Here is a 23,457-nt window from a genome sequence, read left to right on the forward strand (position 1 = left end):
GCATTGTGCAGGAGGTCAGACTAGATGATCATAATGGTCCCTTCTGATCTTAAAATCTATGGGGAAACTTTCATGGTTCTCTAATCTGTGCCAGGCATCAGAGCAATCCCAGGCAGCCCTCAGGATAGGAAAAGCACCTTATCCTCATTTCCTCTCCCAGTCCATAAACTTAAGCCCAGCATTGGCACAGGGATGGATTTGGGTTTCTGGGTGTAGGCAGTTTTGTCCTTGAAAGACCCTTAATAAACAGGGGAACAGAAAAGCACACTAAGAAACAGACATATTTTGAAGTCAGTCAATTAAAAAAATTTGAGTTGCCTTATAGTGAGGCGGCCTGGCTCCCGACGGCCCCAGAGAGCGAGGAACCAGAACAGCCACCCCAGTGGGCGGAGCTACCGCCACCTGTTCCCGCCCCCCGGAAGTCAAGGGGCGGGACAGGAAGTATAAAAGCCCGGCCCCAGCGCTCAATTGGAGCCCAGCAGCTGGAGAGGACAGACGCTCCTGCCGGACCGAGCCAGGTACCCTGACACAGACGGACCGAGCCTCCCTCGAGCCAGGTATCCTGACGTGGACCGCCCGAGCCTCCCTTGAGCCCGGTACCCCGAGGAGCGGCCCGAGCGCCCCCCTGACCCGAGTCCGGAGGAGTGGCCCGACCTAGACAGCCCTCAGCACGCCGAGGAGCCCATGGTGTGGGACCCCGCTGCCGAGCCCAGCGATGAGCAGGTACCCATGGAGGGGGAGATGGGAAGTAGCCCGGGGGTAGCTGACCCCAGTCTGGCTACGACAGAGGAAGAGCCGATGTCGGTGTGTTGCGGTCAGGACCCCACCGACACAGCAGCAGACTGACTGCTGCTGTTAGGGCCCCGGGCTGGGACACAGTGGAGTGGGTGGGCCTGTGTCCCCCCCTGCCACCCCACTTACGGGTGGCAGTCTCCCCCTCACACCAGCGCTCAGGTATAGAAGCCTGCATGCACCTGCTGTTGCTCAGCTCCTGCCCGAGGACCTGAGCCCCTTGAACTATTGGTTGCTGCCCCGCCCTGACCTAGGGCTTGGGCTTACTGACTATTGTTGCCGCTCAGCTCCTGATGCAAGGACCTGGGCCCTGAGACTATTGTTACCGCTCAGCTCCTGAGGCAAGGACCTGAGCTCTGAGGCTGTGGCTACACTTAGCACTTCAAAGTGCTGCCGCGGTAGCGCTGCCGCGGCAGCGCTTTGAAGCGCTAAGTGTAGTCAAAGCGCCAGCGCTGGGAGAGAGCTCTCCCAGTGCTGTCTGTACTCCACCTTCCTGTGGGGAATAACGGACAGCGCTGGGGCTTTGACCACACTGGTGCTTTGCAGCGCCGCAATTTGCAGCGCTGGAGAGGGTGTGTTTTCACACCCTGCTGCAGCGCTGCAAATTTGTAAGTGTAGCCAAGCCCTGAGACTATTATTACTGCTCAGCTCCTGAGGCAAGGACCTGAGCTCTGAGACTATTATCACCGCTCAGCTCCTGAGGCAAGGACCGGAGCCCTAAACCTAAAACTAAGTGTTTGGTGCCCCGCCCTGACTGCGGGCCTGGGCTTACAAGTGCCCCTGTGGGTTCAGCTCCTGCTGAGAGGATCTGAGCTCAGAACTGCTGGGTCACCGCCCCGCCCTGATTGAGGGCCTGGGCTTAGCTTATTTACTTTATTGGTGCTCAGCCTGCAGGAAGGATCTGAGCCCCCTGGACTCTTGTGTGCTGCCCCGCCCTGAGCTAGGGCTTGGGCTTATTGACTTTGTGATTGCTCAGCTCCGGCTGCAAGAACCGGAGCTTAGAACTGGTTTGCTGCCCCGCCCTGACTGAGGGCCGGGGCTTATTGACTTTATTGGTGCTCAGCCTGCAGGAAGGATCTGAGCCTAGAACTAGTGTTTGCTGCCCCGCCCTGACTGAGGGCTGGGGCTCATTGCAGTGACCGTGTGCCTTTTGTTTAGCCCCTGCCTGAGGGGCAGAACCCCGAGGCCTTCAGAACCCGAGGACTGATTTGGGCCGTGTAGTGAGGCGGCCTGGCTCCCGACGGCCCCTGAGAGGGCACGGCCCCAGCACCGGACTATTACATGCCTTTATCCCATTGAAGAGAAATATTGTTCCTTACTGAAGGCTTTTTAAAAAAAATAATTACATAGGCTCTGATCCTGTAAGTGACTTCATGAGAGTGGATCCCTGTGCCTACTGTCTCACTGAAATCATTGCGATCACAGGTACAAGGATCTGCCAGGCAGAGTCATCTAAAAGATCAGGGCTTTAAGGGAAACGTTATGAAAAGCTTCTACCTACAGAAACTCAAAAAACAATAACAACCTTAAAGACAAACAGATTTATTTGGGCATAAGCTGTCATGGGTAAAAACCCCACTTCTTCATCAAAAAAACAATGATGATGACCAGCCCAAAAACTATTAATGAAGACCACAGCTGTGAATTTCCAGCGTTTCTTCCATAACCTAGATTCTGGACAGCAGAGCCTCGCTGATGGCCCAGCAGCTATTGTGGGTTACAACATTTTCAGGTTTCGTAAATAAGCGATCAAAACACATCGCACTTGAGGAGTTCGTTGCGCCAGGCGAGCCTTCCTTTCAGTGCTGTTAGGAGACTCAGAGGACGGCATGTGTCAGACAGGATAGGGGGGGTGAACCTCATGGAGACCCAGTGATATAAACCCACGGGAGGACGCTCTTCCCACGGGGCAGTTCCCCCCGCCCCGAGCTCCTAGAAAGACACCTCCCCCCTCGGCTCTTGCACCTCTGCTGAGAAAGGGGAGGAGGCCGCTAGCGCTGTAGTGAAACCGGTTGGGCTTGTGGATTAGAGAAGGGAGACGCAGCGAGGTTCGGATGCTCTGAGATGGCGACGGGGAGGGAATTCTACCAACCTCCAGGCAGGCCCAGAGCGGGGCGCGCTCCACATTCCCCCAGCAGAAGCAGGGGGTCACTCTCCCCAGCACCCCCTCCCGCAGCAGGACGGGGGCGGTTCATCTCTCAAGCACCCTAGTACCTGAATAGCCGCCCAGCTCCCAGCGCAGCTCCCCGCCTAGGCCAAGCGTCTCCTCGTCTCCATGGTAACCCAGGGTAGCCTGAACGGGCTCCTCTTCTCGCGAGAACCTTCAAACTCCCGCAGGAGTTCTTGAGCGTTTACCTGTTGCCATGGAAACGCAGGGATGCGGGTTGAGGCTTGTCTCGTCCCTCTGGGGCCTGCTGCACCGAGGCGCTGCCTCCCGCCCAGCTGACGCCAGTTGCTGGTTGCTCAGTGGCCCCTGGGAAGGGTGGTACTAGCTCTAGTGGACCAGCGTTACTTGCGGCACCAACAGGTCTCCGCAGAGGCCAGTGGTGGATTTAGAGTTAGTGGGGCCCTGTGCTCAGCTTCATTGTTGCCTCCCCCCTCCCCGTTTTTCGTTTTTTTCCCCCCCCTCTATTCTCCTCTTGGGACTCAGGGCTGGGGGTGCGGGGTCTGGGAGGGAGTTAGGGTGCGGGAAGGGGTTCAGGGCTGGGGGTCTGGGTGGGAGCTATGGTGCAGGAGCAGGCTGGGGGTTGGGGTGCAGGGTCTGGGTGAGGGGGTGCAGGAGGGGGTGCAGGATCTGTGTTGGAGTTAGGGTGCAGGAGTGGAGTGGGGGTGCAGGGTCTGGGTGAGATGGTGCAGGAGGGGGTGCAGGATCTGTGTTGGAGTTAGGGTGCAGGAGCGGGGTAGTGGGTGCAGGATCTGTGTTGGAGTTAGGGTGCAGGAGTGGAGTAGGGGTGCAGGGTCTGGGTGAGATGGTGCAGGAGGGGGTGCAGGATCTGGGTTGGAGTTAGGGTGCAGGAGCGGGGTGGGGGTGCAGGAGTGGGTGCAGGATCTGTGTTGGAGATAGGGTGCAGGAGTGGGGTGGGGGTGCAGGGTCTGGGTGAGACGGTGCAGGAGGGGGTGCAGGATCTGGGTTGGAGTTAGGGTGCAGGAGCGGGGTGGGGGTGCAGGGTCTGGGTGAGGGAGGGGGCTCAGGGTTGGGGCAGGCAGGGGGTTGGGGTGTGGAGCACTTACCTGAGGCAGCTCCTGTTTGGTGTGGGGGCAGGAGGTGCAGGTGGCTCTGCGTGCCCCCCGCAGCTCCCATTGGCTGTGATTCTTGCCGGTGCTGAGCTGCCCGAGTGCCCGGCCCTGGGCCCCCTGTTGTTGGGGGGCCGGTGCCAGGGCATCCTGTGTGTAATGGTAAATCCTCCTCTAGCAGAGGCCAAGAACTAAATGATCCACTGAGTCTGAATCACATTTACACAGCATGGACTCTATGAATCTGGGTTTGAGTCACATAAATGAAGCAATCTGGTAGAAGTTTGCCACCTCTGTAAGTACTTGTTGCATGAATAGGAAGGAGTCTTCAGTTTTCAAGGCTGCCAAGGCAGCAGCTTCCACTACCAGTATGAAATTCACTTATAAAAAGTTCTGCTTGTCAAGAAAAAAATGAGCAGATTTTCTTTGCCATTCACAAACTGAGACACAGTAAAAAATGTCAGAGCCAGGATTAGAATTAAGAAGTTTTTTAATTTATATTTTATTGAAAAATATGTTTCCCCCACTGCTAAATAAGGGGAGAATGCGGCGGGGGGGTGGGAGAGAGAGGCAGAAAATGGAAAAGTAAAGGAATGGGCAGAGAGAGAAAGGAGAAGGAAATGGGGCAGAGAAAGGAAAGAAGAAGAACATTTCCATTCACTAGGAATTAATAACAGGTTTTGGAAAAGTTAGACCAAATCTTTTCAGATTTGTCTGAGGTCCCTCTTCTCCAAAACATTATCTTCTTTTTAACTGCTAAGTCCCCATATTACTGTGCCAAGCTTCTATCCCCAGAAGCAATTTGCTTTTCTATCTAAGCAATAAGCTGTTTGATTTTCTAGATCAATGATTGTAGCCAAACTTCCTGTGAGTTAGAGCATTTCCAAACCACAGTTCTAGGAGGTAATTTTTAGAGATGTAGCCACTATCATATTAATCCTCCTACCTATTCTAGCCAAATGAACTGTGTCCTGGGATAGTCCAAAACACGTGGGCCAGTGTGACTCCAGGAGTCTCCAGCAGCAATCTGTTTTGGCAAGACCCATGCACTAGTTGAAACCTACATGACCAGTCTGAAGGAAATACAATTTTCTGCTGGATCAGCCTTAATCATAGATCAGTAGTAGCAGAGATTTTAATGTTTTGCAAGACACTTAATTATTGACAAGGATATACACAAATCTAAATTAGGGAGATTTTTTGGGCCAGAAGAAAGTTTTAACAGCCATTCAGGTGAATGTAGATGTTTTTGGCTCCCAGGCCTGTACTCAGATTACTAGATGTTGCTGCCTCTCATGTTTATTGTACAGTACTTTAGTCCAGGGGTTCTCAAACTGGGGGTTGGGACCCCTCAGGGGGTTGTGAGGCTATTACATGTGGGGTCACGAGCTGTCAGCCTCCACCCCAAACCCAGCTTTGCCTCCAGCATTAAAAATGGTGCTAAATACATTAAAAACAGTTTTTAATTGATAAGGGGGGGTTGCATTCAGAGGCTTGCTGTGTGAAAGGGGTCACCAGTACAAGGTTTGAGAAACCCTGCTTTAATCACTTGCTTTTGCCCACTCCCCCAGTAAACCATTTATTAGTTTGACAGTGCATTCCAGGTTGCCAGTGAATGTACAAAGACACACCTTGAGTGTATTGAGAAACTCAATTGGACGCTGGTGTGTGTGTATTTTATATATATCTTTCTACTGAGCTCACCAACAAAACTTGTATTGATTTAAATGGGAGCAGAATTTGACAAGTCTTGTTTTTGTCTCTTCCTTAACTGATCTTCACATTTTCAATTTAGAACACCCACTACAGGGAAATAAATTGAATAGACATTGTTGTGAGGGAGAAAAGCTTCCAACAGTTCTGTTCAAGCCACTTCAATTCCCTCTCTCTCAGTTACAACCAAAGATTTGTGAAGTATTAGGAGCTCTACCAATAGCAGATGGAGTTGCTTTCCATTGTGATACTTCTCCAGTCACATAGTTCTGTGCAGGGCCGCCTGGGGGGGGGGGGGGGAGAAAGTGGGGCAATTTGCCCCAGGCTCTGCAGAGGCCCCCCACAAGAATGGCTGAGGCTCCCTCCCCAGCCCCACCCGACTCCATCTCCGCCCCTCTCCCGGAGCCTCAGCACATCCAGCAGCGTCCCTGGACAGCGGTGCAGCGTGGCTCCGGTGGGGCCCCTGAGCTCTGCCCCACTCAGAGCCGCGTGGTAAGGGCGGGGCGGGGCTGTGCGCTCCAGGCTGATCGGAGGGAGCTGAGCTCAGGAGGGAGCAGGATGGGTCAGGGATTCTGAGGGGGGTGGGCAGTCGGGGGGCAGGAAGTGGGTGGGTGTCAAATGGGGGCAGGGCCAAGCTGTTTGGGAGGCACAGCCTTCCCTACCCTAAAGTGCATTCAGCAGTTTGAGGCTTGCAAAAGAGCCAAGCTGTGAGCTTTTCCATTAGGGCTACCATCCCTTTCACTTCTCAAATGCCAAATTATAGTCTATATTTAATTTCAGTGCCATAGGGAGATTCATATCAGGGGAGGGCAGCTTCATTGAAAATTAGCCACTGGGGGAGGGATCACATGAGAAGAGCAATATCCTTCCCAACCCTACCAAGGAAGACCCCCCCCCCCCAAATTCCCTGAGGCTCCAGAGGGTTTAATTCAGTGGTTCTCAAACTTTTATACTGGTGACCCCTTTCACACAGCAAACCTCTGAGTGCAACCCCCACCCCCTATACATTAAAAACACTTCTTTATATATTTAACACTATTATAAATGCTGGAGGCAAATCGGGGTTTGAGGTGGAGGTTGACAGCTCAAGACCTCCAGTAATAACCTTGTGACCTCCTGAGGAGTCCTGACCCCCATTTGAGACCCCCTGGGTTAATTTAATTTTAGCACCCTGTGTCCATTCACATGCATGTGCTATTTTGAGCATTTCAGTTTTCACAACATAGGCTCATCCCAGAATCTGGAACAAGCTCAAATGCTCAGTTTGTGGAGTATGTACATAGTCTATACTAAAGACAAACCCACAGTAACCGTCTCCAGTTTGTGAGGGACCCCATGGAGCCAATCTCTAGGAAACAGATAAATGCATGGAGGTTAAGTCCATTAATGGCTATTAGCCAGGATGGGTAAGGAATGGTGTCCCTAGCCTCTGTTTGTCAGAGGATGGAGATGGATGGCAGAAGAGAGATCACTTGATCATTACCTGTTAGGTTTACTCCCTCTGGGGCACTTGGCATTGGCCATTGTCGGTAGACAGGATACTGGGCTAGATGGACCTTTGGTTTGGCCCAGTATGGCTGTTCTTGTGTTCTAACCTAAATGAACCCAAAGTTGTTATGGAGACAGATATGAGTCAAGGAAGCCAGCAGAGTATCAGAAACCTGGAAAAATCTCTGACTGGATGGGCTCAGGCGTTTGGTCACAAGCTGAGGTGGTTCAAAAGTTTTGGATTTTTTTTAAGCAGAATTTTTTTATTGTTTCTTTAAACAATCAAACACAGCAAGCAGCAAATATTTGGCCACACACTTCTGAAACCCCAAACCATATTCAGGTTTTGGCAGACTAATTTCAGCTTTTCAATTAAAAAAACTCAACAAATTTTGAAGGAAAGCAGACATTGTCCATGATTTTTTTTCTGGTTTTTAAAAACCCCTAGTTTTTGATCCAGAAAAAGTTATGACGGAAAATATTTGTCCAACCCTTTTAATGAGCTTTAGTGCCTTTTAGCACTAGCTGATGCTGAGAACCAGTGATACCTTGTAAAGAAGTTTTCTCAAAACTGGGTTTGTGCCGAGATGCAGAAGGTTTATTTTTCCCAGGGCCACCCGTGGGCGGGGACAAGTGGGGCAATTTGCTCTGGGCCCCGCAGGGGCCCCCACAAGAATATAGTATTGTATAGTACTGCAATTTTTTTTATGGAAGGGGCCCCCAAAATTGCTTTGCCCCAGGCCCCCTGAATCCTCTGGGTGGCTCTGGTTCTGTGTCCTTTAGGAGAGAAAATTAATTGAAAATAGATCTGATAACCCTGAGCTTTCTTCATTAGAAATTAGATGAAAACCTAAAGATTTGATATCATTCTGGGCCAGCTGAGATTGAAATGATGGATCCACATAAACTGTTGAGACACAAGATTATTTTATCTTTAAGTGTATTTTGCAAGGCGGTGAGCACCACAGGATTGGAAGCAGCAGAACCTTGAGATGCATTTCAAGTATCCTACAGATTAGGGGAAGCCCAACCCACCTAGAAAAATCAAATTAACTAGATTTTTTGCTCTTCTAAAAAAGAATGTTCTGGTTCAATTAGGCTGATTAGAACGCAATATGGTGTCCTCCTGGGAACATCCCTGCCACATGCCCACTCTCACTCTTGGAACAAAACAAAACAAGAGACTGGCCCCGAGAATCCATCCCAGCTTTTTGAGGGATAGCTTAGTGGTTTGAGCAGTGGCCTGCTAAACCCAGGGTTGTGAGTTCAATCCTTGAGGGGGCCATTTGGGGATTGGTTCTGCTTTGAGCAGGGGGTTGGACTAGATGATCTCTTGAGGTCCCTTCCAACCCTAATAATCTATGATTAGTATGACAGTGCAGTCCAGGCACCAGCATTCCAGCTGGAAGGGATGGCAGTCGCTGTTGTTTTGCGGCCCCAAGCAGCACGCCGAATTGCCGTCGCAGGCAGCGGGGGCAGTCCCTGTGCCCTTAGGGCGGCAGGCGCGTTTCCGCGGTGGAGGCAGCTTCTATGTTTAGCTGTCCGCAGCAGCTTCAGCTAAACATAGAAGCTGTCGCAGAATTGCCGCCTCCGCGGAAAGGAACCTGCCGCCCTAAGGGCACACGGACTGCCCCAGATGTCCACGGCGGCAATTCGGCGCGCTGCTTGGGGCCGCAAAAACTGTAGAGCCGGCCCTGAGTCCAGGTTGTACATTCAGTGCCAAAGACACACCTTGAGTGTATCAAGAAACTCAGTTGTACCCTGGTGTGTGTGTGTGTGTATATATCTATCTTTATATCTTTCTACTGAGGTCACCAACAAAACTTGTATTGACTTAAATGGGAGCAGAACTGGGCAAGTCTTGTTTTTGCCTCTTCCTTAACTGATCTTCCGTTTTCAATTAGAACACCCACTACAGGGAAATCAATGGAATAGACCTCGTTGTGAAGGAGAAAATCTTCCAACATTTCTGTTCAAGCCACTTCAATTCCCTTCTACAAGTGACTTTGAGGAAAAAATTCTCTCTCAGTTACAACCTGCAAATCCAATTGCATAGATATCATGGTGATAGGTGCTATTGCTGGATATGAGTCAGCAGTGTGCCCTTGTTGCCAAGAAGGCTAACGGCATTTTGGGCTTATAAGTAGGGGCATTGCCAGCAGATTGAGGGTCGTGATCATTCCCCTCTATTCGACATTGATGAGGCCTCATCTGGAGTATTGTGTCCAGTTTTGGGCCCCACACTACAAGAAGGATGTGGAAAAATTGGAAAGAGTCCAGCGGAGGACAACAAAAATGATTAAAGGGCTGGAGCACATGACTTATGAGGAGAGGCTGAGGGAACTGGGATTGTTTAGTCTGCAGCAGAGAAGAATGAGGGGGGATTTGATAGCTGCTTTCAACTACCTGAAAGGGGGTTCCAAAGAGGATGGATCTAGACTGTTCTCAGTGGTACCTGATAACAGAACAAGGAGTAATGGTCTCAAGCTGCAGTGGGAGAGGTCTAGGTTGGATATTAGGAAAGCCTTTTTCACTAGGAGGGTGGTGAAGCACTGGAATGGGTTACCTAGGGAGGTGGTGGAATCTCCTTCCTTAGAGGTTTTTAAGGTCAGGCTTGACAACGCCCTGTCTGGGATGATTTAGTTGGGAATTGATGCTACTTTGAGCAGGGGGTTGGACTAGATACCTCCTGAGGTCCCTTCCAACCCTGATATTCTATGATTCTATTTAAAAACCCAAGACAACTGATGGAGCGTAAGTGGAAGCAGAATTTGGCGCAGAAGAGGGCTCTACCAGTCATCTTATTCCAACACATACTGTTCTTCAGGTGAGACCAGGGCCGCCCAGAGGATTCCGGGGGCCCGGGGTCTTCGGCGGCGGGGGGCCCTTCCGTTCCGGGACCCGCCGCCGAAGTGCCCCGAAGACCCGCGGCGGGGGCCCCTCCGCTGCCGAATTACCGCCGAAGCAGGACCCGCCGCCGAAGCGCAGCCCGGTCTTCGGCGGTAATTCGGTGGAGGGGGGCCCCGCCGCGGGTCTTCGGGGCACTTCGGCCGCGGGTCCCGGAACGGAAGGGCCCCCCGCCGCTGAATTACCGCCGAAGACCGAGCTGAACTTCGGCGGCGGGTCCCGCTCCGTCTTCGGCGGTAATTCGCCAGCGGGGGGTCCTTCCACTCCGGAGTGGAAGGACCCCCCCGCCGGCGAAGACCGGGAGCGGCAGAAGCTCCTGCGCCCGGCCCTGCAAGAGTTTGCCGGGCACCCCGGAGCGAGTGAAGGACCCCGCTCCAGGGGCCCCGAAGAACTCTGGTGGGGGCCCCCGTGGGGCTCAGGGCCTGGGGCAAATTGCCCCTCTTGCCCCCCCCCTCTGGGCGGCCCTGGGTGAGACTCATTACATCCGCATTTGGTCTCTCTTCCTGACATTTGTTAAGCAGTCTTTGGTGCAGAGAGGCAACGTCTGGCTTTTGAAGGCCCAAAGATTTATGAGGTATTAGGAGCTCTGCCAATAGCAGATGGAGTTGCTTTACATTGTGATACTTCTCCAGCCATCTCTCCCTGAGAAGCTAAGGTCTTTTAACCATAGTTCTGTGTCCTTCAGGGGAGAAAATTAATTGAAAATAGATCTGATAACCCTGAGCTTTCTTCATTAGAAATTAGATGAAAACCTAAAGATCTGATATCATTCTGGGCCAGCTGAGATTGAAATGATGGATCGAGATAAAGTGTTGAGACACAAGATGATTTCATTTTCAAGTGTATTTTGCAAGGCGGAGAGCACCACAGGATTGGAAGCAGCTGAATATTCAGACGCATTTCAAGTATCCTACAGACTGGGAGCAGCCCAACCCATCTAGAAAAATCAAATTGAACCAGAGAATTTTTTTTAGAAGAGCAAAAAATCCAGTTAATTTTTACACACAGCCACACAGAGATTTTGGCTCTGGTAACAAATAGAAATACCAAAATCTTACGTTTCCACATCAGTTCTGACCAAAATAAAACCAGGAAGCACTAGAAGTCTCATGAAAGCTTCTTTGCATCAGATGTCCAGCCAAGAGAGGTTTGAATAAGCATCTGAATCTACAAGTCTCTATATTTCCCTAACAACCTAGTGCTGGTACAGCTCTATGCCAGAGAAATACCAATGTATTTTTGGCAAGAAAATTGTTGGAATCAGCAAACTATCATTATGGTAACTGTGACGGGTTTGGTCACAGAGACCCCCTTGGGACTGTCACCTGATGTGCTGGAATTACCTCTGAACCCATTTTCTCTGCGAGCTTGGGACTCCAGAACCCTGCCTTGTTGAGCCAGACACACTAGCCTGCTGCAACACAGACCCAGGTCTGGTTCACACCCCTAAAGCTGCAGACTTTAACCAAAAGCTGCTCAGCAAGTCACCTATCTCCAGCACCCAGACACCCAGCTCCCAATAGAATCCAAACTCCAAATAAATCTGTTTTACTCTGTATAAATTTTATACAGGGTAATCTCAAATTGTCCAGCCTCTCTAACATAGATAGAGAGATATGTACAGCTGTTTGCTCCCCTAGGTATTAATCACTTACTCTGTGTTCATTCATAAACAAAAGTGATTTTATTAAGTATAAAAAGTAGGATTTAAGTGGTTTCAAGTAGTAACAGACAGAACAAAGTACGTTACCAAGCAAAATAAAACAAAACACGCAAGTCTAAGCCTAATACATTAAGAAAGTGAATACAGGTAAATCTCACCCTCAGAGATGGTCCAATAAGCTTCTTTCACAGACTAGACTCCTTCCTAGTCTGGGCCCGATCCGTTCCCCTGGTACAGCCTTGTTAGTTCCAGCTGGCATCTTAGGTGAAAAGCAGGGGATTTCACATGACTGGGACCCGCCTTGTTCTGTTCCATCCCCTTTTATAGCTTTGGCATAAGGCGGGAATCCTTTGTCTTTCTGAGTCCCCACTCTTTCTTCTAAATGGAAGAGCACCAGGTTTAAGATGGATTTCAGTACCAGCTGACATGATCACTGTAAGACCTCATTCTCCATTCTTTCAGGATTGGCCTGCCTGTACCCAGGAAGGTTTGTGAGTAAACAGAGTCATTAACAACCAACCCTCCTAGCTAATGGGAGCCATCAAGATTCCAATTCACCATTAATGTCCTATTGTAACTATGCAAAATGTGGGCCATCAGAGTAATACTTCATATTTCTAGCTTCAGATATGTTGCCAGCTTAAAGAGCCCGAGGCGGAGCAACAGCAGGGTTCGTTGCCCGGTGTGCGTCGCACTAATTATTACACCAGGGTGGAGAAACAAAACCAGGTTTATTTGTGCACAAAGAAAGGTGCCAGGGAGAAAAGCATTTTTAAATTCTGCACGCCCGCTTACAGGCGGGGTTATACCCCCCTTGTTTGTGTAAGCCTTTTGTTTGGTTTTCCCCCTCACCCCTCCCTTCCCAGCAACAGCTACATTAGGCATTACATTTTAGTGTGTTAAAGGTTTTCATGCACAAGCTTATCTGTGGCCTTGACAGAACAAACGCATACAGATTTTTCTTTCCCCTCTCCCTCTCCTCCCCGCCGCTTTTGCTGTTTTAAACTTCTACATTTGCAAGCGGAGATTGCTGACAGCTACACATTTTGCTTACAGTCTGTTAGCATTTTAGGCTGGTTAAAGTTCACAGCATGTAAGAACTTTGGTTCACTTCAGGCCCAAAGTCACAACTTTGGTTTACTCAGGCCTAGTGGCACCAACAATTCCCCCCTTGGAGAATACTTAACAAACTTTTGGCGAGTTTTTTTAAACTTTAAAAACAAAAAACAATGAAGCTTTACAGATATATGTACAACTGCTTTTTTGAGCTTAGTTACCCCCAACCCAGGAATGAATGCATGGACAAAAGAGTGGAATGTTCATTTAACAACTAAGGGATTGGGACACTGACTATAAATCAGGTAGGTATACCAAGTGGTTTAATTTTTTAGATGTTTTGGTGAATAATTTAGTTCCATATGCATGCTCCCCATGGACCCAGCAGGATTCGGTATGTGGGAACCACACCCACCCTAACCGGTCCATATGCTTGGAAGGAGCACTGTGAATGTCCCCACTTTCATTTCGAAAGTGTTCAAGTATGTTTTCATGACCACAGATCAGATGGTACTCCTGATGCATTTGTAAGGGCAGTGGGCCAAGTCTGGTCTAGATTTCACTGCAATACCTTTCCAGCCTTAGTGATATGCAATACCATCTCTGTCAGTAACTTTTGGGTTATAGAACTAAGGGCTGAAATGACATGTAACTTACCAACTCCAGCCTGTACTTAAGATAGCTGAGTTTTAAGAATAAGGCTAGTAGCCTTTTTTAGTTGGCCCAATTTTTTATCATGTTTTTTGCTTTTAAGATATTGGCCCTAGCCCACAGGGATTTGCTTAATTTTTTTTTCCAGAGGAAATAACCCAGGCCCTTTGTTGTGCTAATTTAATGGCATTTCCTTGTGAGCAATTTGGGTATGTAGAAGTGATTTGGAAACTGGATAAGGGCAATGTCATTACATACTGAAGGATTTATCCAAAACACAGGGCACAGCCTGTAGATTAAACCCCAAAAGTTAATTAATACCACATTTCCAATCATGGGTCTTATAAATTTTTTTTTGCCAGTGTACAATTTTTTGTTTTTTTTACCAGGGTCAGTTTTTAATGTCCTTTTAGTCAGGAATTTCTGGACTTTGGCAATGTCAGTGGAGTGAGTGTTTTTTCTTCTTTTCCAAAACAATTGTGGTTTGGCATTCTACAGGGGAGAGGTTTTTAGCACATATTACCCTGTAATGGCTTTGCTTTTTCTAGAAAAGTTTAAAGGCACAGTTGGTTTGTCAGTGGACAAGGGAGAGGTTGTCCAGAAGCTGTTCAGAAGCACAGTAGAACTAGAAGAAAGAATAGGCTAATTATTAATAGGAAAATTTTTCTGATGTGGAGGGGTCTTTTTGCAGTGAGAATTCTGGGTTCAAGCAGTTAGTTTTTGGCACTTTACAGCAGTGTTGGTAGACAGGAGGACTTGGAAAGGGCCTTTTCAGCGTGGAGCCAAGGCAGTTTTTCGTTGATGGATTTTTATGTAGACCCAGTTTTCTGGTTTCTAGGAGTGGTAGGGCTGCTAGGATCTTTGGGTTGTTTTTTCTTACCTGTGAGAAAAAAACCTAATACATTGCATTAGTGTCTTTGCAGATTTTACAAATTTTATAGTTGCATGGGCAAATTTAAGTTCCCCCTTTTTCTGGTTTTTAGCCAAGTAATGGTTTTTATACTTATTAGTGCCAAAGGAAGGGCATTTGGCCACTTTAAGTTTGTCTTAGCACAAATTTTGGCCAGTTTATTTTTAGCATGTTAACTATTTTTTTTTTTCAGTTAACTTATTTTTTTTTCCTTTTTCCATTTTTTTTTAACCTATAAAGGAAACTTTTACTTATACACCTTTTGTTAACAATAAACACATACACAGTACATTAGTCTTATTTAATGTATGCCACATATACCCTTTTACTAAAATAACCTTATTACAGAGCTTTAGAACAACAGGCCAGGACAAGCACACCCACTTTGAGTTTACTTAATACAACCTTTAGTCCAATAGCTTTTCACCATTCCCAGCCCTCTGGCTAGAAGTCTGAGGTAGCCAGAAGGATTCCATGTTCAATATGGGGAGTGGGTTAACTTTTTATGTTCTTGCTTTTAAAGAGACTGTTAGTATGAAAATTTTAATAATTTTTAATTAAAAGATTTGGCTAATAAAGTTTCTTTCTCTTACTTAGGAAAATATATTAGACTTTAGTATATCACATTTTTTTGATATATTCAAACACTTTGTATTTTAAATTGAACAAAACAAGTATTTGCATTTCAATTTAACACTGCCACTTGATTTTAAATTAGACCATTCCATAAAAATATTAAACACAACAATTTTGGCCACGAGACAAAACACCACAAGACAGAACATAGAACACAAAACATAATTGTTACTCTGTTAGTAAATGCATGATATTATTGAATGCTGTTCAGCTGGTATTAGTTTTTTTTGATTATCTGAAAGACAAAGCAAAAGTTTTTCTTCTGGGCAGTTAATTATTACTTAAAATATACGAATACTCTTGTTAATTCAGGAGAATTACCCCATATTTTCTTTGCCTGAATTTATTTACAAACATTTTAAAGACACCAAAAACTTCTCTTTAGCATTTTTAAAGTACAACTGCTGTTTCCTCCAGCAACTAAAGAGTTAACTTTTCACTTTTCCTTAAAAATCACATGCTCTTCCCTTAAATTACTTGCTTTTTTTTTCAGCAGCCACTTACCAATTCTAATTACCATTTCAAATATCCTTCTGAGTATTTGAAATTTCCATGCTTATACTCACTTACTCCTTCTTTCCACTACACCCTCAAAAGTTTCCAACCTGTTTTTCCATCTCTCTGTTGCCTGCCTGCCTGGGCCCGATCCTGCTTTTTTCGCTGAATCGTCCCTATCCTGGACACAAACTTATTCCACTACCAGTTTAGCTAGGAGGGTGGGCTTCACAGCTAGCCCCCACCCTTCTGGTCTTTTCCCTAAAACATTTTACTCCCAAAACTACTCAAGTCCTCCCTAGTAAGGCTTGCCACCTGGCAAAAATACACGGCCATTGGGTAAAGGCCATTTACTTAACACACAATCCAAACTCCTTTGGGGGTCTACCCAGAGACTCACCCATTTGTCTGCTGACACTTAAACAGAAAAGAAAGTTACACAGAGAGCAGAGAAAATTACAGTCTAAGCCAGATTTTTCCACTTCTAGTACATTGTCCATCACGGGGTGGGGCGGGACAGAATTATCTCAATACAACCCCAGAGCTTTATCGCACACATGGCTTTCACCCTGAGGAATTACGAACGAGAAGTTCAGTTCCGCCCACACCCCCAACGCCCAAATAAACAGCAGAAAAACCAACAGTAAACAGATTAAACAGGTTAAACAGAACAGAGCTAAAACTAGATAGCGCACCAAAACCAGATAGTGTTTCCTTATTCTATTAGGGCTCACCTTTTAATCATACAATCCTTATCATATAATACCAAACAATACCAAACACAGCAAACATAAAATAACAAGGGTAAAACAGATAGATGGTGTAAATTCTACAGGGCTCCCCAATTCTCTATTGCTCACCAAACTGTGACAAATTTCTGTTACCAATTATCCCGTATGTCAGGTGATCAAACTGACATTGCAGGACTGGGGGGGGGGGGTAGATAGAGAAATCACACCATATATCCAAATTTTAAAGCTTCATTAAAAATAATAAAACAACAATGGAGAGTATTGGGAACACTCCCACATCACTCAGGAAAAATATGAATGCCCCAAGCCTTAAGCCACTTTAATACTTACACATATCCAGACTGGCATGTCTGTGTATAATGTTCAGAGAAGGGAAATAGGTGGACGGGAGATTATCCTGTATACAGCTTGTCCAGCATTTCCAACATGCTTCCACTCTTGGGATGGCTGTTCTTTTACACCCTGGAATCTTCTGCGGCGTCTCTTTCAGAGATTCCAGTTCAGGTCAGCTGCCTGTCCGGCTTCAGGGTTGCAAAAACTGTTGGATCTTACTGAACCGTTAAGCTTTGCAAATGCAATCTTAGTTCTGTAACTTATACTTTTTGGTTTGCCTTTTTTTATTTTCCACAACCAGCTGGGGCTGAAGCAGTTTTACTTAGCATAGTTTGTACAGGCTCTTGACCTTGTACGCAGAGCAGCTTTCTCTCTTTATCTCTGGGGTTAGCCGAGTTTTAAATTAACCCGTTTCTAGACAAATTGCTCACACTGTCAGAGGCTTTTCTTTGTGATTAAAAGCTCCTCTGAGATATATGATCTTATCTAGATTGAAGATACCTTCTAATGGGCACTGTTTAGATGGATTTTTACACATGTGAAGATTTCAATTCTCTAAATACCTGCAGGTTTTAGGACCATAATGTACGTACATGGAACATGCTGGGGTACCCTTAGGGGGTGAGGTAGAATTTTTAGACTGTCCCTTTACCCACTTTCCACTTACACACACAGAGAGGGTACCCTGTCCGCACTAGCGGCTCATAAACTACGAATCTCTCCCTACAGAACATTCACACAGGGGAGACTAACAAGGATGACTGACTCTCCTACATCCCCTTTCAGCAAAGAGCGTCGGCTAGTCTCTGGGAGACACAGCGCCATATACTCTAATTGCATCCAATGAGATGATCAGACTGTCAGTAGCCCACACGGAAAGGAAGGGGGGGAGGGAAGATGGGTTCACACATTCCTAGACCCAGGCAGCTTCCTCGCCGGACGATGCCAGGCTGAGTCAGCCCACCGTGGGTCGGATCTCCTAAAGATCCACTAGTTACTGGGCTTGCGTTAGACTACTCCTGATCATTAGCAATCGCTTCACAGGGCAATCTGGGCGTCTTCCAGCAACGAACACTCACACAGGTATACACACACAGGCCATTGTTTCCTATTACCACGATGCATTTTATCTTGCTGCACAGTCAATAAATTCAAATGGCATGAGCCCAGCAGAAACAGACATTCCCAAGGACAGTTCTCCTCCCAGTGCAGCTCTGGGGCATATGATGAGGGATTTTTACAAGAGCTCTACATACAAACAGCTTCAGAAGCTACCCATTCGCTGACAAAACAGAAGTAATTGAAGGATCATGTTGTAATTAAGTGATCCTTCTGGTGGCCACCTTTCCTGGCTCTCTAACTGATACTGAGGCCAGTTTACTGCATAAAATCTTTTCAGTTTACTTTTAGTCAATGGATCTGATTCAAACACTCTCCAATTCATCAGAATGCATTCTAAGGGTATACACCATACACTGCCTGTACTCTGTTCCTGCCCCATACCATGGGCTTGCCCTTGACCCACTATAGGACGCTCTCTTGTCTAGTGGGAATTACAACGGCTGGGCGTCCCCAGCCTCAGGCAAAAGTCCACACCACTGGACTGTTCCTACCTTATCCACAGGACTGGTTCCTCACCGTTGCCCGCAGCTGCTTCTCCACTATCTGAGTGCGTTGCACCGTTGTGTCCTCCAAGGTCAGCCTGACGCGTCTCTGCTGAGGCCCCCGGTAAAGGCACCGGTGCGCGCTGGGCATTGGCTGTGACCTTCGTCCACTGGCCATTGGAGGAGTCCGGGCAAGGCACAATTTTGCCTCGAGCCCACCCAGGGACGCCAAAACTGTTGCCAGCTCAAAGAGCCCGAGGCGGAGCAACAGCAGGGTTCGTTGCCCGGTGTGCGTCGCACTAATTATTACACCAGGGTGGAGAAGCAAAACCAGGTTTATTTGTGCACAAAGAAAGGTGCCAGGGAGAAAAGCATTCTCAAATCCTGCACGCCCGCTCACAGGCGGGGTCCCAACATTTATACCCCCCTTGTTTGTGTAAGCCTTTTGTTCGGTTTTCCCCCTCACCCCTCCCTTCCCAGCAACAGCTACATTAGGCATTACATTTCAGTGTGTTAAAAAAGGTTCTCATGCACAAGCTTATCTGTGGCCTTGACAGAACAAACGCATACAGATTTTCCTTCCCCCCCTCCCCGCCGCTTCTGCTGTTTCAAACTCCTACATTTGCAAGCGGAGATTGCTGACAGCTACACATTTTGCTTACAGTCTGTTAGCATCTTAGGCTGGTTAAAGTTCACAGCATGTAAGAACTTTGGTTCACTTCAGGCCCAAAGTCACAACTTTGGTTTACTCAGGCCTAGTGGCACCAACAGATACAAGAATGATTGTGTAGTGGGGCAGACTGCCCCACTCCCTGAGAGCGTGGGCTGTGGCAGGCCAGGGCGCCTGTGCAAACCGGGAGCCAATTATAGGAGGGCTTATTCTGAGCCAATCAGGCCCAGGTTGGAGACAGCCAATCAGGGCCAAGCTCAGCCCTGTAAGAAGGCTGCCCAGGAAGGGAGCAGTCAGTCTGTCCCAGGCCTTCAAGAGGGGAAGGTCAGTCTCCAAAGGAGGGAAACTAGCACGGTGGACAGCGCAGTGCTGGCCAAGCTCGGGGAGGCTAGGGTGCTCTAGCCTGTAGCCTGTCAGGCTTGCAAACCATTCCCATATCCAGAAATACTGGGGATGTCATATACAAACAATTGTATATGTATATAACTTTTTATTTTCATTAACCAAGGAAACCTACAATATCAGTTATGTTAGTTCACACTAAGACCAGTCTGAGATGAATTTCATTTATTTCTGATTGCAGCATGATTCTTTCGTACAGCAAGAAACCTTCTTTTCTTAAGGATCTCTGGCCTACCTAGATTGTCGTCCCACATGTATTCTGGAGAAAGTATTTTGGTTGGTTTGTGGTAAAGAAAATACTTGTTTAAGTGACTCTCTTCTTGCCAGATTGCCTCAATTCCATTGGCTTTGTCCACCATGATGGCTTCATGGCATTGCTTGGTCAGCTTGTAAACCTCCATTACTGTTCCTCCAAAAATGGATGCCATATAGTAGAAGTCACCCTCATCGCTGGGCACATAAGCTTGAGAAGCAGGTCGACGTTCATAGGTGAAAGACTGACGCTCTGCGGCGTAGAAACCTGGGTGTAGTGTGCCAAACAAGTCGCTCAGGATCTCCACTCCAACTTGGTCATTAAACTTCATGTCTACATCAACACACACAAGGTAGCTGACCTCATTAACGAACCGCTGCTGAGAGAAGTAGCTGAGCATTTCCATTCGTCGCATAGAGATTTCTTGCCACCTAGGGTAGTTTTGGACTTGCAGAACCACTACGTTCCTTCCTTCTTTGAGCGCAACTTTAGGAACTTCTTCTGGTCTGTCTGTGAAAATGTAATAGTTCACCCTATGTCCAACCATAAAGTACGTCTCTGCAGTTTCTAAAAACGTCTTGAGGAAGACTACATACCTAGAAAAAAAAGAAGAGAGAAATTCTCGATTAGAAATAAAAGGCACTGTGGTAGAAGACTGGAAGAAGGGCACACAGAGAGCAACAAAGTGACGGGATCAGGGAGACCCATCGGGTGCACAGAAGAGGGAGTAGGTGGGGGAAAATGGTGGAGGTGTAAGAAGGGGCAGACTTGTAAAGCATCTTGAAGGTGAGGATGAGGATTCTGAACTTAGTGTGGAAAAAGACAAGAGGCAGTGAAAGGACTGAAGGAGGCTGATGACATGGTTGGACTCACAAGAGGCATCTAGGATTTGAGCTTTTGTTGTTATTTATGGAGGGGAAGATGAACCAATTCCTACCTAGTTTGTAAAGCATCTTTGATGATCAAAGCTGTGTAAATGTGTGTTTCTCTCCCCTATGAAAATAGCCAATTGATACAAGATTCCTATTCAGAAGTAACAAATAACTGTGACTCCACCGAATAGGTTTTGTTGCAAGCAGGAATTGACAATGCTCATTAGCAAAAATCATCTGTTTTAGTCCGAAACAATGTACCCTGCCTGAATTTGAACCTGTGGCTCTAGGGACTTTCAAAGCAAGGTACTGGTCATCTTGTGAGAGATACTGAATATCTTTAACTCCATTAACTTCAGTGAGAGAAGGGCACACAGCACCTCTCAGGATTGGGCCTATATTACCACTTAGCCAGCCTTGTAGTGAAAATGAGAGTTTTCTCTGGCATGCTCACATTCCAGCTCCATGTACCAACCAAGCAAAATGATTTGCCTGCATGGCCCAGGTACAGCTGCATTTCAAAGGTGTTCTGCCTCGTTACCTGTTATTTCAACTGACCTGCAAATAACCAGCAGGTGTAATGTATTATAAGAGCTGCCCCCCACATAGCCAGCTATGAGCCAAGATCTCTGGCAGTGGTTTGACATCAATGGCTGGGAAACAGCTAGGGCGCTATGACCAACAGCACTCGGGATCCTCATCCTGCTAAAGTATTGGAGGGGGCCAGCAAAGGAACCTCTAGAAAAAAATCCATCAAACCCCCTCAAAAGTAGAGGGGCCAATTGAGGCACTATCACCTTACAGAATTCAGCTCAAACCCAACAGGAGTGAGGGATACACCATCACTACAGGAAAAAATAGCTTCCCCCCCCGCCCCCCAACTCCTCATTGGTTATACATCACCTTTCGTATCTAACCTATAGTTCTGTAATTAAGCCATACTCACTTTTTGATAGCAAACACTGTCAGTCCAACAGTGACATTCCTTTGTCGGAACTGCTCATTCAGGATCTCGGAGTTATAGGTCCCTTCCCAAACTATTGGAGCAAACCATGGAGTCATCATAAGGACGTCACATCTCCTGTGGAAGAGGAAGTTTTCTTCAGAATCACACTATAGAAGTAAGAAATACGGAGGCAGTTGCCTTCCCTACGTATAGAAAGACACTACCAAAGCCATGTGTTAAAGTTCAAAAATAGATAACTAACAGTTGTAAAGAAATATACAACTCCATGAAGTCACAAGCCATGGTGCAGTAAGGCTATTTAATGTAGCAGGTTACTGGGACCTATCAACTAATACATTTTGTTAGTCTCTAAGGAGCCACAAGTACTCCTAGTTGTTTTTGCTGATACAGACTAACACGGCTACCACTCTGAAACCTGCAACTAATTAATGTTTCTTCAAGTGCTGTCCCTGTGGGTGCTCCACTCCAGGTGATGGTGCATCTCTTCACCGTTGATCGGAGATCTTCAGTAGCAGTGCCTGGTCGGGACATACGTGCTCAGTTGGTTTCTCCCATCTCATTGGAATCTTCCTGAGTGCATGCATCCCGCACTCTCCTCAGTTCCTTCTCAACCGTCCTTGGCTGAAGACAGGACTTGGGGCAGTGCTCATCCTCTTCCCTGGTTTCTGAAGGAAACAATTACAAAGAACATATAAATAATTAGTTAGTAACATCCCAGTTGTTTCCCTTCCTTTAGAATAGTTACTTAATTAAAAAATAAACCAAAAAAACAACCACTTTCTTCAAGTTTGTCTCCCGCTGAGACACTCTCCCCTGGCATTACTAGCGCAATAATGCCAGAGGCTTCAGGATTCAATAAAGGTGCTTCCTGTCAGGACTTTATGCCAAGGTCCGATGGACACTCACGTTGTCTGAAGTGCCTCGGCGAGACACATGTCCCTGCCAAGTGTGTCACCTGCACAAGCCTCAAAGCCAGAGCTCGTCGTGACAGGGACCTGCAGCTGAAAATGCTTCTCATGCAGAAATCCCTGCAGCCACCTTTGGAGATGGGCAACAGCAAACCCTCTCTCTCACGCTCCTCGGCCAAGTCTCATCCGACTTGGAGCATGGCTTCACCCTCTCTGGAGCAGAGGCAAGAAACTCTGCATCCGCCTATGGAGAAGGGCACTAAACCCTCTCCCTCACACTCTCCTGCCAGGCCAAAACCGACCAGGAGCTGGCTTCACCTTCTCACGTGAAGTGGCAAGAAGCCCTAATGTCTCCTCTCAGAGACACTCAGGAGGGTATAGGATCTCCCGCAGGGTCTTTACCCTTGGTGCTGTCAGCACTGAGGCAGGCAACTCTGACCGCCCCTGCACTTTACAAACAACTCACAGGGGGCTCAAAAGCAGGGACCCAGCTTCCCACAGCAGGAAGCTCTCCTCGGCACTGGTTCCCCCGGCTCCGACAGCCTGCCACCCCAGAGCAGATTCAGACCCCCTATGGGGCTCTCACAAATGGCTCTTGGCTCCTGCAAAAGTTAAACTAAAATCACATGCAGGCACACCCTAATGTCTCCAAAAAAAAAAAAAAAAGTGGCTTTGCATTTTAATTTAACCACATGATATGCTCTTTTAGTTTTAAAGTATGGATTGTTGTATTATGCAATAAGTGCCGAATTGCACAGACTTAGTTTCTGCATAACACTGACTCCGCCACCAAATGTATTGACCTCCCTATATTGGTGGACAAAACCAGAGAACCTATGCACAGGTGTTCCCTTCCATCCACACTCCCCAGTACTCACGCTGACCATGAACGCTTCCCAGATAGATTGTGGAGTGCACTTAGGTGACCACAAGGCACAGAGCCACTGGTCCCTATCAAAGACACATCTGCACATCAATCTCCTAGAGCTCAGAGCCTTCAGGTAGGGAGGAGCACAATCTCACTCCCTATGCACAGCAGCCATTAAACTATGGAATTGGTGCATACATCACATAAAAGTCACCGCTTCCTACCTGTCCACGTGTCACAACACTACCGCCAACACACTCAGCAGACACTTCTCCGAGGAATA

At 47.4% G+C, this 23,457-nt stretch overlaps 2 protein-coding genes across 16 annotated transcripts in view; both read right to left on the reverse strand.

The window, feature by feature from the left end:
- The window catches only part of CCDC180 (coiled-coil domain containing 180), a 45,523-nt gene extending 42,381 nt beyond the window's left edge, over positions 1-3,142 (reverse strand). For all 5 annotated transcript variants that reach the window (XM_039507130.1, XM_039507131.1, XM_039507127.1 and 2 more), the window contains exon 1: positions 3,007-3,142. The gene's annotated coding sequence lies outside the window, so the exon portion shown is untranslated. The remainder of the gene's footprint in view (positions 1-3,006) is intronic.
- Positions 3,143-19,456: 16,314 nt separating this feature from the next.
- Positions 19,457-23,457, reverse strand: part of LOC120386990 (histo-blood group ABO system transferase 2-like) — a 52,210-nt gene continuing 48,209 nt past the window's right edge. For 7 of the 11 annotated variants that reach the window (XM_039507105.1, XM_039507102.1, XM_039507104.1 and 4 more), the window contains 2 exons: positions 21,378-21,512; positions 19,457-20,155 (listed from right to left, as the gene is read on the reverse strand). In XM_039507105.1, coding sequence (XP_039363039.1) covers positions 19,468-20,155; positions 21,378-21,512 — 823 coding nt within the window. In that variant the 3' untranslated portion in view covers positions 19,457-19,467. Of the gene's footprint in view, positions 20,156-21,377; positions 21,513-21,887; positions 22,064-23,457 lie in introns of all 11 variants that reach the window. The other 4 variants (XM_039507109.1, XM_039507106.1, XM_039507110.1 and 1 more) reach the window with 1 other exon arrangement.

Source organism: Mauremys reevesii, linkage group 19, assembly GCF_016161935.1.
Source record: "Mauremys reevesii isolate NIE-2019 linkage group 19, ASM1616193v1, whole genome shotgun sequence".
Taxonomy (NCBI): Eukaryota; Metazoa; Chordata; order Testudines; family Geoemydidae; genus Mauremys; species Mauremys reevesii.